Here is a 13,705-nt window from a genome sequence, read left to right as displayed (position 1 = left end):
AAGGAAGAGGACTGATATGTGCCCCAGTCACATATCAAAGTCCCAAAAAACAGGATATTCTACTCACCAAGTTTTGAAGCTTTAAGAATTCTTCAATGTTCTTTGGAGGTTCTTGCATTTTCTAATGAAATAAAATCAATATTGTTCATTAACATAAATTCAGATTGCTTATATGATGCTTACACCTAATTTATTTCAGTACATTATGATACTGGACTTAATTTATAATTTTCAGAGCTGTAAGATATTGTTAAATATTCACTTTTGTAAAGTCCTTGCACTTTGAAAAGGGACAGAGATCAATGTTTAAATTCTGAGCCTCCAAAACAGATTCTGTAAAAGGCCTCCCTCTCATACACTGCTCCTGGAGAAAAGCTCCATATGAATCCTGCTGAATATCCTCATTTCCAATTCCAACAAGAGTTCCAAGATATTTTGGGCTATCTTGGATGGTGTCTACAATAAATTTAGAGCCAGTAATATAATAACATTCTCCTCTTACTGATGAAATATTTTAAAAGGCACAGTAGTGACCTGGTGAAAATAATTTAAATCTTTGAATGTTTCAGCGTAGGAAGTAATAATCCCATTTTTGTTAGTAGTTTCTTTGTAAGTTGAAAATGTATTCTTTCATTACACAAATTAATTTAATCAAGACATCTTGCTATTCCTTGCCTTAGAGACTGTGTGCACATTCGTCCTTCTGCTTGGAAGGCTCCTCTGCCCCAAACCCTCTCCCTCCAATTCATTCTTGGCCTATTTAACTCTTATTTCAAATATCAAATTAAAAGTTGCTTTCTCTAGGAAGCCCTGCTTGGCCCCCCAAAAGATTCTTTACAGTAACAACAGCAGATTTGTATCTCTATGAGGACAAAAACTGTAGTGTAATCACTGCTGAAGTGTCAAAATTTCATGTAGTGACTGGCCAATGGTCAGTGCATAATTAAGTACTGTGATGTGCATAACACGTCTGAAAAGACTGTATTATAGTTTAATTTACTAGAACATATTTCACATCAATAGATAAAATGATCAAGATTACAAATCACAAGACCATGTTTTGCAAAAATAACTACACATTTGAGGTTGAATACAATATTTCACTGTCTTAATACTGTTTAAAATATGTGATGAACATAAGTAAATATATAACAGATAATACAATAATAAAATAAAGGGCATATGTGACAGTCATTATAAAAAACAAGTGTACAGAAGCAAAGATGCACAGAGCTGTCAAGAAATTTTATGGAAAATACGGGCTCTAGGCCTAGCCAAATTGAGAAGAATAAGAAATAAGAGATGGTGTACACAGAATTCTGAGAGACAAAAAATACGTTCACAGTATAGTCTTCAGGGATAGTGAGTATAGCAATTTCACTAGAAGAAAGCTATCAGTATATTTTGAAATGCACAGAATACAAAGGAGCCGATTTAAAACAATTTAAATGTTACCTTTTTCCCCTTTGTAATGGCTGTCAAACCACTTCTAGTACAAAGCCCTAAAAATACCCACATTTCAACTAAAGGGAATTAGAAAAAGGAATTGAAGGAGTGAAACTTGCATAGGAAAGTTTCAGATAATTTCAATATACAATCCCAGAGTTCTATAGGGGGGAAGTTAAAAGGAGATGAGGCATAAATTAAACAGACTTATGACCTTGGTAGGATGTAGAAGGATGCAAAAACACTGATGCTTCCATGGTAACAATATGAAAATCCCAGACCAAATAAAAATCTTACTTTTCTATGGGGTTAGTGAAAAGTGGTGGACGCCAGTAAGCAGGACTACATAATTTGTGACAATTCAGAGTCCCTTGTTCAAAAAATAAGAATTTTAAGATGTTAACATCAGACTATTAAACCTAGTATAGGGTCCTTCTAATTAGTAGGTCCTATGCAACTGCACAGCTTGCAAACCCATGAAGCTGCCCTCCCTGTAAGCCTTGATGACCTGAAATCCAGAGAGGAACATCTCCTTTACAAGTGAGCATAAAGCTGTGACAGCTTCCTTACCCAACAGTGAGCTCTGTGCATGCACTGAGGGAAGAGTTGGCCTGCCATGGGGCAGTAACTTCAAAGAGATGAAGAGAAATCAGCTGGGCCTCAAGAGTCAGCATGAGCTGGGGAATTAACCAGAGTCTGAAAGATACACAAATGAAACAATAAATGACTCAACCAAACAATCCTTTCTCTGGCCCCCAAGTCTTACTTCTGAGTTTTGTTAGAAAAGCAGAAGAGGAGGGGCTGGAAAGATACAGAACTTATGTAAGCCAACACATTCTTATAGTACTTGGGTTCCAGAAGCCTAGGCAGAATTGAGTACAAAGGTGAACCAATAATATCTAAAACTTCATTCCACACCTGTACCAACTCAACATTGACAAGATATAACAGGTGGCTGTGAAGAGGGAGGTTGGAATTTGGGTTAGTCACAAGTTAACTCAATCTAATTAAAGCTGCAGCCAACCCTAAAGCCCAACTCAAATCTAGGAGTATTCAAAAAAAAGAAAAAAAAAAAATCAGCCTCTCACTTGAAGTACTAAGGAGAGAAAAAAGGCTTGCACTCTCAAAACTAAAACTAAAACTTCAGCCTCCACAATTTTTTCCACATGTCTAATACACAATATAATTTCAAGACATACAAAGAAGGAAAATGGGATCCATAATCAAAAGAAAATGCAGTCAATACAAACCAATTCACTGAGAATCCAGTGATTGTAATTAGCATCAAGGACTTAAAAACAGCTATTACAAATACATTAAAGATTTTAAAATATAGGTTGGATTATAGTGCATGAAGACATGGAGTATTTAAAGAGAAATAGAAATTCTAAAAAAAAGCGAATGGGATTTCTAGAACCATGCAAATACGAAACATAAGAAAACTGTGTCTATATTAATATCAAAGTAGACTGTAAGACAAGGTGTATTACCAGATATAAATAAGGTTATTTCACACTGATAAAACGTCACTTCATTAAGAAGTCATACCAATGTCAAATGCATTTGCATCTAATAAGAGAGCTTGAAAAGAAAGAGCAGAAGTTGATAAAAACTAAAGGGAAATATAGGTGTTGGGCTGCACCTCACAGGCCTGTAAGCCTTGTAATTGCTCAGTTGCAAGACTGAAGAAAGAACCTGAAAAGAGCGACAGAGACATCAGTAGTTTAATAGATAGGAAATTACAAGTCCAAAGGCCTGGAGCCACATCTCACCTCCTGCGGCACACAAGACACAGCAATAATCTTTGCTACTCCGGAAAAGGAGGCTACTATTTATAGGGGCAATTAACATCAGGTTGGCTCATCAGTTACCGGGGAAACCGGCAGAGGCGTGTCCTTCACAGCCCCTCCGGTTAATGAGGGCAGATGTTTCTCTTTGATAAATTAGCAGGTGGAGCTGTTTTGGTCTAAGGATTAGAATAATAACTGGCTGGGGAAGGGGCTGGTCGAGCAGGGGATATATAAAGAGGAAGAGAGGACCATCTTGAGGGGCCTGATCATATAACAGGCAAAAGATTTTAAAATCTCTTTGAGTAACTAATGAATCAATACACACACACACAAATCAGTAAGGAGATAAAAGATCTGAACAACATTATCAAGGAACTTAACCTAATTGATATTTATAGAACAACTATACCCGACAACTGTAGAATATACACAATCTTTTTTAAAAAACTTATTTATTTTACTTATTTTTGGCTGTGTTGGGACTTTGTTGCTGCGTGTGGGATTTCTCTACTTGCAATGAGCAGGGGCTACTCTTCCTTGCAGTGCTCGGCCTTCTCATTGCGGTGGATTCTCTTGTTGCCGAGCGTGGGCTCTAGGGCACACGGGCTTCAGTAGCTGCAGCACGTGGGCTCAGTAGTTGTGGCACATGGGCTTAGTTGCTCCGTGGCATGTAGGATCTTCCCGGACCAGGGCTTGATATCATGTCCCGTGCATTGGCAGGCGGATTCTTTTTTTTTTTTTTTAACATCTTTATTGGAGTATAATGGCTTTACAATGGTGTGTTAGTTTCTGCTTTATAACAAAGTGAATCTGTTATACATACATCCCGATATCTCTTCCCTCTTGCGTCCCCCTCCCTCCCACCCTCCCTATCCCACCCCTCTAGGTGGTCACAAACCACCGAGCTGATCTCCCTGTACTATACGGCTGCTTCCCACTAGCTATCTATTTTACATTTGGTATGTATATTTGTCCATGCCACTCTCTCACTTTGTCACAGCTTACCCTTCCCCCTCCCCGTATCCTCAAGTCCATTCTTTAGTAGGTCTGCGTCTTTATTCCCATCTTGCCCCTAGGTTCTTCATGACTTTTTTTTTTTTTAGATTCCATACATATGTGTTAGCATATGGTATTTGTTTTTTTCTTTCTAACTTACTTCACTCTGTATGACAGACTCTAGGTCCATCAACCTCACTACAAATAACTCAATTTCATTTCTTTTTATGGCTGAGTAATATTCCATTATATATATGTGCCACATCTTCTTTATCCATTCACCTGTCGATGGACCCTTAGGTTGCTTCCATGTCCTAGCTATTGTAAATAGAGCTGCAATGAACATTGTGGTACATGACTCTTTTTGAATTATGGTTTTCTCAGGGTATACGCCCAGTAGTGGGATTGCTGGATCATATGGTAGTTCTATTTTTAGTTTTTTAAGGAAACTCCATACTGTTCTCCATAGTGGCTGTATCAATTTACATTCCCACCAACAGTGCAAGAGGGTTCCCTTTTCTCCATACCCTCTCCAGCATTTATTGTTTGTAGATTTTTTGATGATGGCCATTGTGACTGGTGTGAGGTGATACCTCACTGTAGTTTTGATTTACATTTCTCTAATGATTAGTGATGTTGAGCATCCCTTCATGTGTTTGTTGACAATCTGTATATCTTCTTTGGAGAAATGTCTATTTAGGTCTTCTGCCCATTTTTGGATTGGCTTTTTTTGTTTCTGTGCTATTTAGCTACACGAGCTGCTTGTAAATTTTGGAGATTAATCCTTTGTCAGTTGCTTCATTTGCAAATATTTTCTCCCATTCTGAGGGCTGTCTTTTGGTCTTGTTTATGGTTTCCTTTGCTGTGCAAAAGCTTTTAAGTTTCATTAGGTACCATTTGTTTATTTTTGTTTTTATTTCCATTTCTCTAGGAGGTGGGTCAAAAAGGATCTTGCTGTGATATATGTCATAGAGTGTTCTGCCTATGTTTTCCTCTAAGAGTTTTATAGCGTCTGTCCTTACATTTAGGTCTTTAATCCATTTTGAGTTTATTTTTGTGTATGGTGTTAGGGAGTGTTCTAATTTCATTCTTTTACATGTAGCTGTCCAGTTTCCCTTTATTGAAAAGGCTGTGTTTTCTCCACTGTATATTCTTGTGGCAGACGAATTCTTAACCACTGTGCCACCAGGGAAGTCCCACAATCTTTTAAAGTGATGGAACATGGAACTTTCACCAAGATGGACCTATGCTGTACCATAAGACAAGTCTCAAAAATTTCAAATAATTGAAATCATTCAGAGTGTGTTCTTTGACCACAATAGAAAATAGTAACAAAAACATACTTAGGAAATCCTTGAATATTAAATAATCCATTTCTAGCTCAAAGAGGAAATAATAGGAAAAATTAGAAAGTTTTCTAACTGAATGATAATGAAAGATTATGAAAACATAATGTATTAAAATTTGTGGGATGCACCTAAGTCTATGCTTAGAAGAAAACACAGTACTTAGGAAGCTAAAAAAACTGAGAAGAACTAAAAAATAAGTAGAAAAAGGAATAAAAAAGATATGAGCGGAAGTCAATGAAATAAAAATACAAAACCAATAGAGAACACAACAAACTGAAATCTGGTCTTTTAAGAGATAAAAAAAAATCATACCTTAATAGATTGAAGTTAATAAAATGAAAAAATATAAATGATCAATACCAGGAACGATGAAGGGGATGTCATTAGGGAATGTGCACACATTAAATGACTAAATGGCACATAATTTAAAACTTATGTCAATGAATTTGACAACCTAAATGAAATGGACAAATCTTTAAAAAAAATTACCAAAATTGAAAGAAGATGATATAGTAACTTTCAAAAATAGAGGAGGGAATACTTCCTAAATCATTTTATAAAGCCAGAATAACTTTGATAATAGACTCTTACAAGATTACAAAAAAAGATTATAGACCAAATGTCCCTCAAGAACATAGATACAAAAATCTTTTACTACCAACTTGAGGCCAGTCAGATATAAAAAGAATATATCATGCTCACGTGTAGTTTACCCCAGGAATTCCAAAATCAGTTATAATAATTTTACATTGTCTTTAATGTATCATCAGTGTTGAGTGGGGTTCAAAGCTATGAGATTTGTGGTCATCTTTAATGTCTGAATTTTAAAATTCTATGTAATTGATTGTTTAAAACTTATTTTTATTCATAATAATAACTTTTAAGACATATTATTCTAAAGATTCATAGAAGACTTGAGCATAAATATTTTACATTTAGGTATTTTAAATTCAAACCTAGTATTTTCAAAACACAATTCATGATCATTGCTTGAAACGCAAGTCCTTACTCAGTAAATCTTGTTCTTATTTTTAATTATAAAGGTTTCACAATCATCCAGATTTGAAGTCTGAATTATCTTAGACTCTTCCTTCTCCTTCCTTATCTCCTATATCCATTTTATCACAATTCCTTTAAAAAATACCTTTAATTATGCCTTCATTTACAGTTCCAATATTAATATAATAGTTATAACTATGGCTTGTTTTTTCCAAGTCATATGTGCAACTAATTTGTGTTTCTTAATCTTTTTGTTAAAGTAAAAAACACATACAGTAAACTGCACAGCTCTTAAGTGTATGGATTGATAATTTTTTTTTTACAAATCTATACACCCCTATAACCAATGTACAAATCAAGATACAGAACATTGCTAGTAACCCAGAGTAACGTCTTACTCCTTTCCAGTCATTTGCCTCCCCAATATAAAGAGTATTCTACTTCTACCTCTCTAGATAAGTTTTGTCTCTTTTTGAACTTCATTTGAATGGAATAATCAATATGTACACTTTCTACCTTCCTTCACTTGACACTGTGTCTGTAAGATTCATCCATGTTGTTTCAACATATAGTAGTAATGTTTTCTCTTTGTTGTGTAATATTCTATTGTATAACATATACCAAAATTTATCCATTCTACTTTTGATGGACATTTGAGCCCTTTTCTGTTTGTGTAAACTATGTTGTATATTATTATATCAGGATAATAAGAAATCTTTTTTAATGTTTTTTGGTATACTTGATATAGAACTGGGAGTGGGATTGCTGGGTTGGCTTTAGTAGATATTGTCAAGTAGTTTTCCAAAGTGATTGTCCCTATTTTCACTCTGAACACAAGTGTATGAATGTTCCAGTAATTCCACATTCTTACTAAAGAATGTAGTATTCTTTAGTACTACTGTATATTTAGTATTGTCAATACTTTTAAATGTAGCAATTCTGGTGGGCATGTAGTTGTATCTTGTGATTTTAATTTGCATTTCCTTGATGAAAAATGATGCTGATCAACTGCTTGTTGGCAATCTGGATATATTCTTTTGTGAAGCAAATATTCAAGTCTTCTGATCAATTTTTATTTGGGAGTTGGTATTTTTACTGATTTTATTGATATTGATGGCATTCTTATTAATTTTTTATTGTTATGATGTAGAGCTTTTGTCAGATAAGACAAAATAGTGTGCACCATTTTAATGCTTTTTATTATGATGCATTAATTTTAGTAAAGTCAATTATTTATGCATTTTTATCTTATCTAAGAAATTTTTAACCTACCCCAAAGTAAAAAGATGGTCTTTTATTTTACCTTCTAAATGTTATACTTCTTTACTTTCACATTTAAGTCTATGATCTACCTTGAATTGATTTTTGTGTTTTAGGTGAGGTAATAAATTGAGGGGTTTTTTTTTCCACGTGAATTTCCAGTTGATCCAGAACCAATAACTTTACTCTCAGAGGAGAGTGGCAGGATATATTTAAAGCGATGAAAGGGAAAAACCTACAACCAAGATTACTCTACAGAGCAAGGATCTCATTCAGATTCAATGGAGAAATTTAAACCTTTATAGACAAGTAAAAACTAACAGAACTCAGCACCACCAAACCAGCTGAACAACAAATGCTAAAGGAACTTCTCTAGGCAAGAAACTCAAGAGAAGGAAAAGACCTACATAACAAACCCAAAACAATTAAGAAAATGGTAATAGAAACATACATATCAATAACTACCTTAAATGTAAATGGATTAAATGCTCCAACCAAAAGACATACACTGGCTGAATGGATACAAAAACAAGACCCGTATATATGCTGTTTACAAGAGATGCACTTCAGACCTAGGGACACATACAGACTGAAAATGAGGGGATGGAAAAAGATATTCCCATGCAAATGAAGTCAAAAGAAAGTTGGAGTAGAAATTCTCATATCAGAAAAAATAGACTTTAAAATAACAACTATTACAAGAGACAAAGAAGGCCACTACATAATGATCAAGGGATCAATCCAAGAAGAAGATATAACAATTGTAAATATTTATGCACCCAAGATAGGAGCACCTCAATACATAAGGCAACTGCTAACAGCCATATAAGAGGAAATCGACAGTAACACAATCATAGTAAGGGATTTTAACACCCCACTTTCACCAGTGGAAAAATCATCCAAAATGAAAGTAAATAAGGAAACAGAAGCTTTAAATGATACATTAAACAAGATGGACTTAATTGATATTTATAGGACATTCCATCCAAAAACAACAGAATACACTTTCTTCTCAAGTGCTCATGGAACATTCTCCAGGATAGATCATATCTTGAGTCACAATTCAAGCCTTGGTAAATTTAAGAAAATTGAAATCATATCAAGTATCTTTTCTGACCACAACGCTATGAGACTAGGTTATCAACTAGAGGAAAAAATCTGTAAAAAATACAAACATATGGAGGCTGAACAACATGCTCCTAAATAACCAAGAAATCACTGAAGAAATCAAAGAGGAAATGAAAATATACCTAGAAACAAATGACAGTGGAAACACGATGACCCAAAACCTATGGGATGCAGCAAAAGCAGTTCTAAGAGGGAAGTTTTTAGCAATACAATCCTATATAAAGAAACAAGAAACATCTCAAATAAACAACCTAACCTTACACCTAAAGCAATTAGAGATAGAAGAACAAAAAAAGCCTAAAGTTAGCAGAAGGAAAGAAATAATGAAGATCAGATCAGAAATAAATCAAAAAGAAATGAAGGAAACAATAGCAAAGATCAATAAAACTAAAACTGGTGCTTTGAGAAGATAAACAAGATTAATAAACCATTAGCCAGACTCATCAAGAAAAAAGAGAGAAGATTCAAATCAATAGAATTAGAAATGAAAAAGAAGAATTAACAACTGACACTGGAGAAATACAAAGGATCATGACAGATTACTACAAGCAACTATATGCCAATAAAATGGACAACCTGGAAGAAGTGGACAAATTCTTAGAAAAGCACAACCTTCTGAAACTGACCAGGAAGAAATAGAAAATATAAACAGACTAATCACAATAACTGAAATTGAAACTGTGATTAAAAATCTTCCAATAAACAAAGCCCAAGATCAGATGGCTTCACAGGTGAATTCTAACATTTAGAGAAGAGCTAACACCTATCCTTCTCAAACTCTTCCAAAATATAGCAGAGGGAGGAACATTCCCAAAGTCATTCGACAAGGCCATCACCCCAAATCCAAAACCAGACAAAGATGTCCCCCAAAAAGAAGACTACAGGCCAGTATCACTGATGAGCATAGATGCAAAAATTCTCAACAAAATACTAGCAAACAGAATCCAACAGCACATTAAAAGGATAATACACCATGATCAAGTGGGGTTTATCCCTGGAATGCAAGGATTCTTCAATATATGCAGATCAATCAATGTGATACTCCATATTAACAAACTGAAGAAGAAAAACCATATGATCATCTCAATAGATGCAGAAAAAGCTTTTGACAAAATTCAACACCCATTTATGATAAAAACCCTACAGAAAGCAGGCATAGAGGGAACTTACCTCAACATAATAAAGGCCATATATGACAAACCCACAGTCAACATCATTCTCAATGGTGAAAAACTGAAGCCATTTCCTGTAAGATCAGGAACAAGACAAGGCTGTCCACTCTCACCAGTGTTATTCAACATAGTTTTGGAAGTTTTTGCTACAGAAATCAGAGAATAAAAGGAATCCAAATTGGAAAATAAGTAAAGCTGTCCCTGTTTGCTGATGACATGATACTATACATAGAGAATCCTAAAGATGCTACCAGAAAACTACTAGAACTAGTCAATGAATTTGGTAACGTAGCAGGATACAAAATTAATGCACAGGAATCTCTGGCATTCCTATACACTAATGATGAAAAATCTGAAAGAGAAATTAAGGAAACACTTTCATTTACCATTGCAACAAAAAGAATAAAATACCTAGGTATAAACCAACCTAAGGAGACAAAAGACCTGTATAAACCGACCTAAGGAGACAAAAGGCAAAAGACAAAAGACACAGATGAAAGACTTTAAAGATGATACAAACAGATGGAGAGGTATACCATGTTCTTGGATTGGAAGAATCAATATTGTGAAAATGACTATACAGAGCAATCTACCCAAAGCAATCTACAGATTCAATGCAATTCCTATTAAACTACCAATGGCATTTTTCACAGCACTAGAACGAAAAATTTCACAATTTGTATGGAAACACAAAAGACCCCAAATAGCCAGAGCAATCCTGAGAAAGAAAAATGGAGCTCGAGGAATCAGGCTCCCTGACTTCAGACTATACTACAAAGCTACAGTAATCAAGACAGTATGGTACTGGCACAAAAACAGAAATATAGATGAATGGAATAGGATAGAAAGCCCAGAGTTAAACCCACGCACATATAGTCACCTTACTTTTGATAAAGGAGGCAAGAACATACAATGGAGAAAAGAGAGCCTCTTCAATAAGTGGTGCTGGGGAAATTGGACAGCTACATGTGAAAGAATGAAATTAGAACACTCCCTAACACCATACACAAAAATAAACTCAAAATGGATTAAAGACCTAAGTGTAAGGACAGACACTATAAAAGTCTTAGAGGAAAACATAGGCAGAACACTCTATGACATATATCACAGCAAGATCCTTTTTGACCCACCTCCCAGAGAAATGGAAATAAAAACAAAAATAAACAAATGGGACCTAATGAAACTTCAAAGCTTTTGCACAGCAAAGGAAACCATAAACAAGACCAAAAGACAACCCTCAGAATGGGAGAAAATATTTGCAAACAAAGCAACTGACAAAGGATTAATCTCCAAAATATACAAACAGCTCATGCAGCTCAATATCAAAAAAACAAGCAACCCAATCCAAAAATGGGCAGAAGACCTAAATAGACATTTCTCCAAAGAAGATATACCGATTGCCAACAAACACATGAAGGGATGTTCAACATCACTAATCATTAGAGAAATGAAAATCAGAACTAAGATGAGGTATCACCTCACACCAGTCACAATGGCCATCATCAAAAAATCTAGAAACAATAAATGCTGGAGAGGGTGTGGAGAAAAGGGAACCCTCTTGCACTGTTGGTGGGAATGTAAATTGATACAGCCACTATGGAGAACAGTATGGAGGTTCCTTATAAATCTAAAAATAGAACTACCATACGACTCAGCAATCCCACTACTGGGCATATACCCTCAGAAAACCATAATTCAAAAAGAGTCATGTACCACATTGTTCATTGAAGTTCTATTTACAATAGCCAGGACATGGAAGTCACCTAAGTGTCCATCGACAGATGAATGGATAAAGAAGATGTGGCACATATATACAATGGAATATTACTCAGCCATAAAAAGAAATGAAATTGAGTTATTCGTAGTGAGGTGGATGGACCTAGAGTCTGTCATACAGAGTGAAGTAAGTTAGAAAGAGAAAAACAAATACCGTATGCTAACACATATATATGGAATCTAAAAGAAAAAAAATGGTTCTGAAGAACCTCGGGGCAGGACAGGAATAAAGATGCAGACGTAGAGAATGGGCTTGAGGACATGGGGAGGCAGAAGGTAAGTTGGGATGAAATGAGAGAGTGGCATGGACATATATACACTACCAAATGTAAAATAGATAGCTAGTGGGAAGCAGGCACATAGCACAGGAAGATCAGTCAGTGCTTTGTTACCACGTAGAGGGGTGGAATTGGGAGGGTGGGAAGGAGACGCGAGAGGGAGGAGATATGGGGATATATGTATATGTATAGCTGATTCACTGTGTTATAATGCAGAAACTAACATGCCATTGTAAAGCAATTATACTCCAATAAAGATGTTAAAGAAAAAAAAGAGACCTGCCAAAAAAAAAACCGTTAATGTGATCATATGTGGCTCATGCTTGAATAATATTTACAAATCTTAATTTAAACAAAAACTGTGGTACTACAGTATTGAGAGATGAGGAGATAAGAGTGTGTAGGGGTAGGGAGAGAAGGAATGTTCACACACTTGGGAGTGGTGTTATAAAAGAGCTTTATCACTGCCTTCTTTCAGAAAGTGAAAAATCAAGAAATTGCAGTATATTTTGACATATGGAGTAAATAACAGAAGTATCTAAAATACTTGAAAGAATTTTCCTTTGAAGAAAAGAATTGAGATAAAAGGAGGGGTTGGGGACTACAGGGTTTTGGTTAAAAACTTAGAATGTGGCAAACTGTTACTGCTCACCAATACCTGTATGTTTCTCTATATTTCTGAGGCTCCCTTGCAGTTAGAGGGGAACTTGGCTTAAATTCTGGCCAATGAAATGTAGGCAAAGTGACATACGCCATTTTTAGGGCTGACCTCTAAAATTTTTGTGTGATTCACCGTGCTTTCTTTCTTGACAGGTAAGCTGTGGCTCCAAGTTGTAGGAGACAGCACAACCACTAAAAATAGAAAGAAACCTACATTCTTAAGTTTAACATTTCATCTGACTAGTAATAGCCACAATGAATTTCTTGTGAGAAATAAAAATTTATTGTATGAAACCACTGAAATTTTGGGGTTTTCTGTGACAGCAGTAAATTCAGTGTGTTGGTTTTTTAAAAAACCGTCACAAATTCCTTGACAATCTTTTGAGAAGTGGTATCTACGTCCCCTCACCTAAAATCTAGACATGACTTGAAACTCACTTATAATAAAAAGAATGTGAGAGAAGTAATGCTGTGTTACTTTTGGGGACTAGGTTAGAAAAGAACATGTAGTTTCTGCCTTGTTCATTGCAACATTTGACTTTGGAGCACTGGTCCTAGGCTAAGAAGTCTGGTTACCCTACTGCCATACTGTGCGGAAGCCCAGGCCACCTGGGGAGGCTACACACAGGAGCTCTGCTAGCATTCAGTCTTCACAGCTGAGTTATCAGAAAAAAGCTGTCCCTCTATGTTCTACTGAACACAAAATTCATGAACATAATAAAATGGTTGTTTTAAGCCACCATATTTTGGAGTAATTTATCACATAGCAATAGTAACCTAATACTCACTCTGATTAATTAACAGAATCATTTGCTTTTTAATCTGTGTGCTTGAACTAAATTAGTTTAAAA

General features: G+C 35.3%; 1 protein-coding gene across 1 annotated transcript in view; it reads right to left on the bottom strand.

Annotated features, from left to right (window-relative positions):
- Nucleotides 1-2,064, bottom strand: part of FAM227B (family with sequence similarity 227 member B) — a gene marked incomplete at both ends in the record, with an annotated part of 224,181 nt that extends 222,117 nt beyond the window's left edge. The window contains 2 exons of the mRNA XM_079701116.1: nucleotides 68-121; nucleotides 2,017-2,064. Coding sequence (XP_079557242.1) covers nucleotides 68-121; nucleotides 2,017-2,064 — 102 coding nt within the window. The remainder of the gene's footprint in view (nucleotides 1-67; nucleotides 122-2,016) is intronic.
- Nucleotides 2,065-13,705: the final 11,641 nt, after the last annotated feature.

The sequence above is a fragment of the Hyperoodon ampullatus genome (genome assembly GCF_949752795.1).
Source record: "Hyperoodon ampullatus genome assembly, chromosome: 3".
NCBI classification, from domain to species: domain Eukaryota; kingdom Metazoa; phylum Chordata; class Mammalia; order Artiodactyla; family Ziphiidae; genus Hyperoodon; species Hyperoodon ampullatus.
Note: the sequence above shows the minus strand (reverse complement) of the source record. Positions and strands in the feature narration are given on the sequence as shown.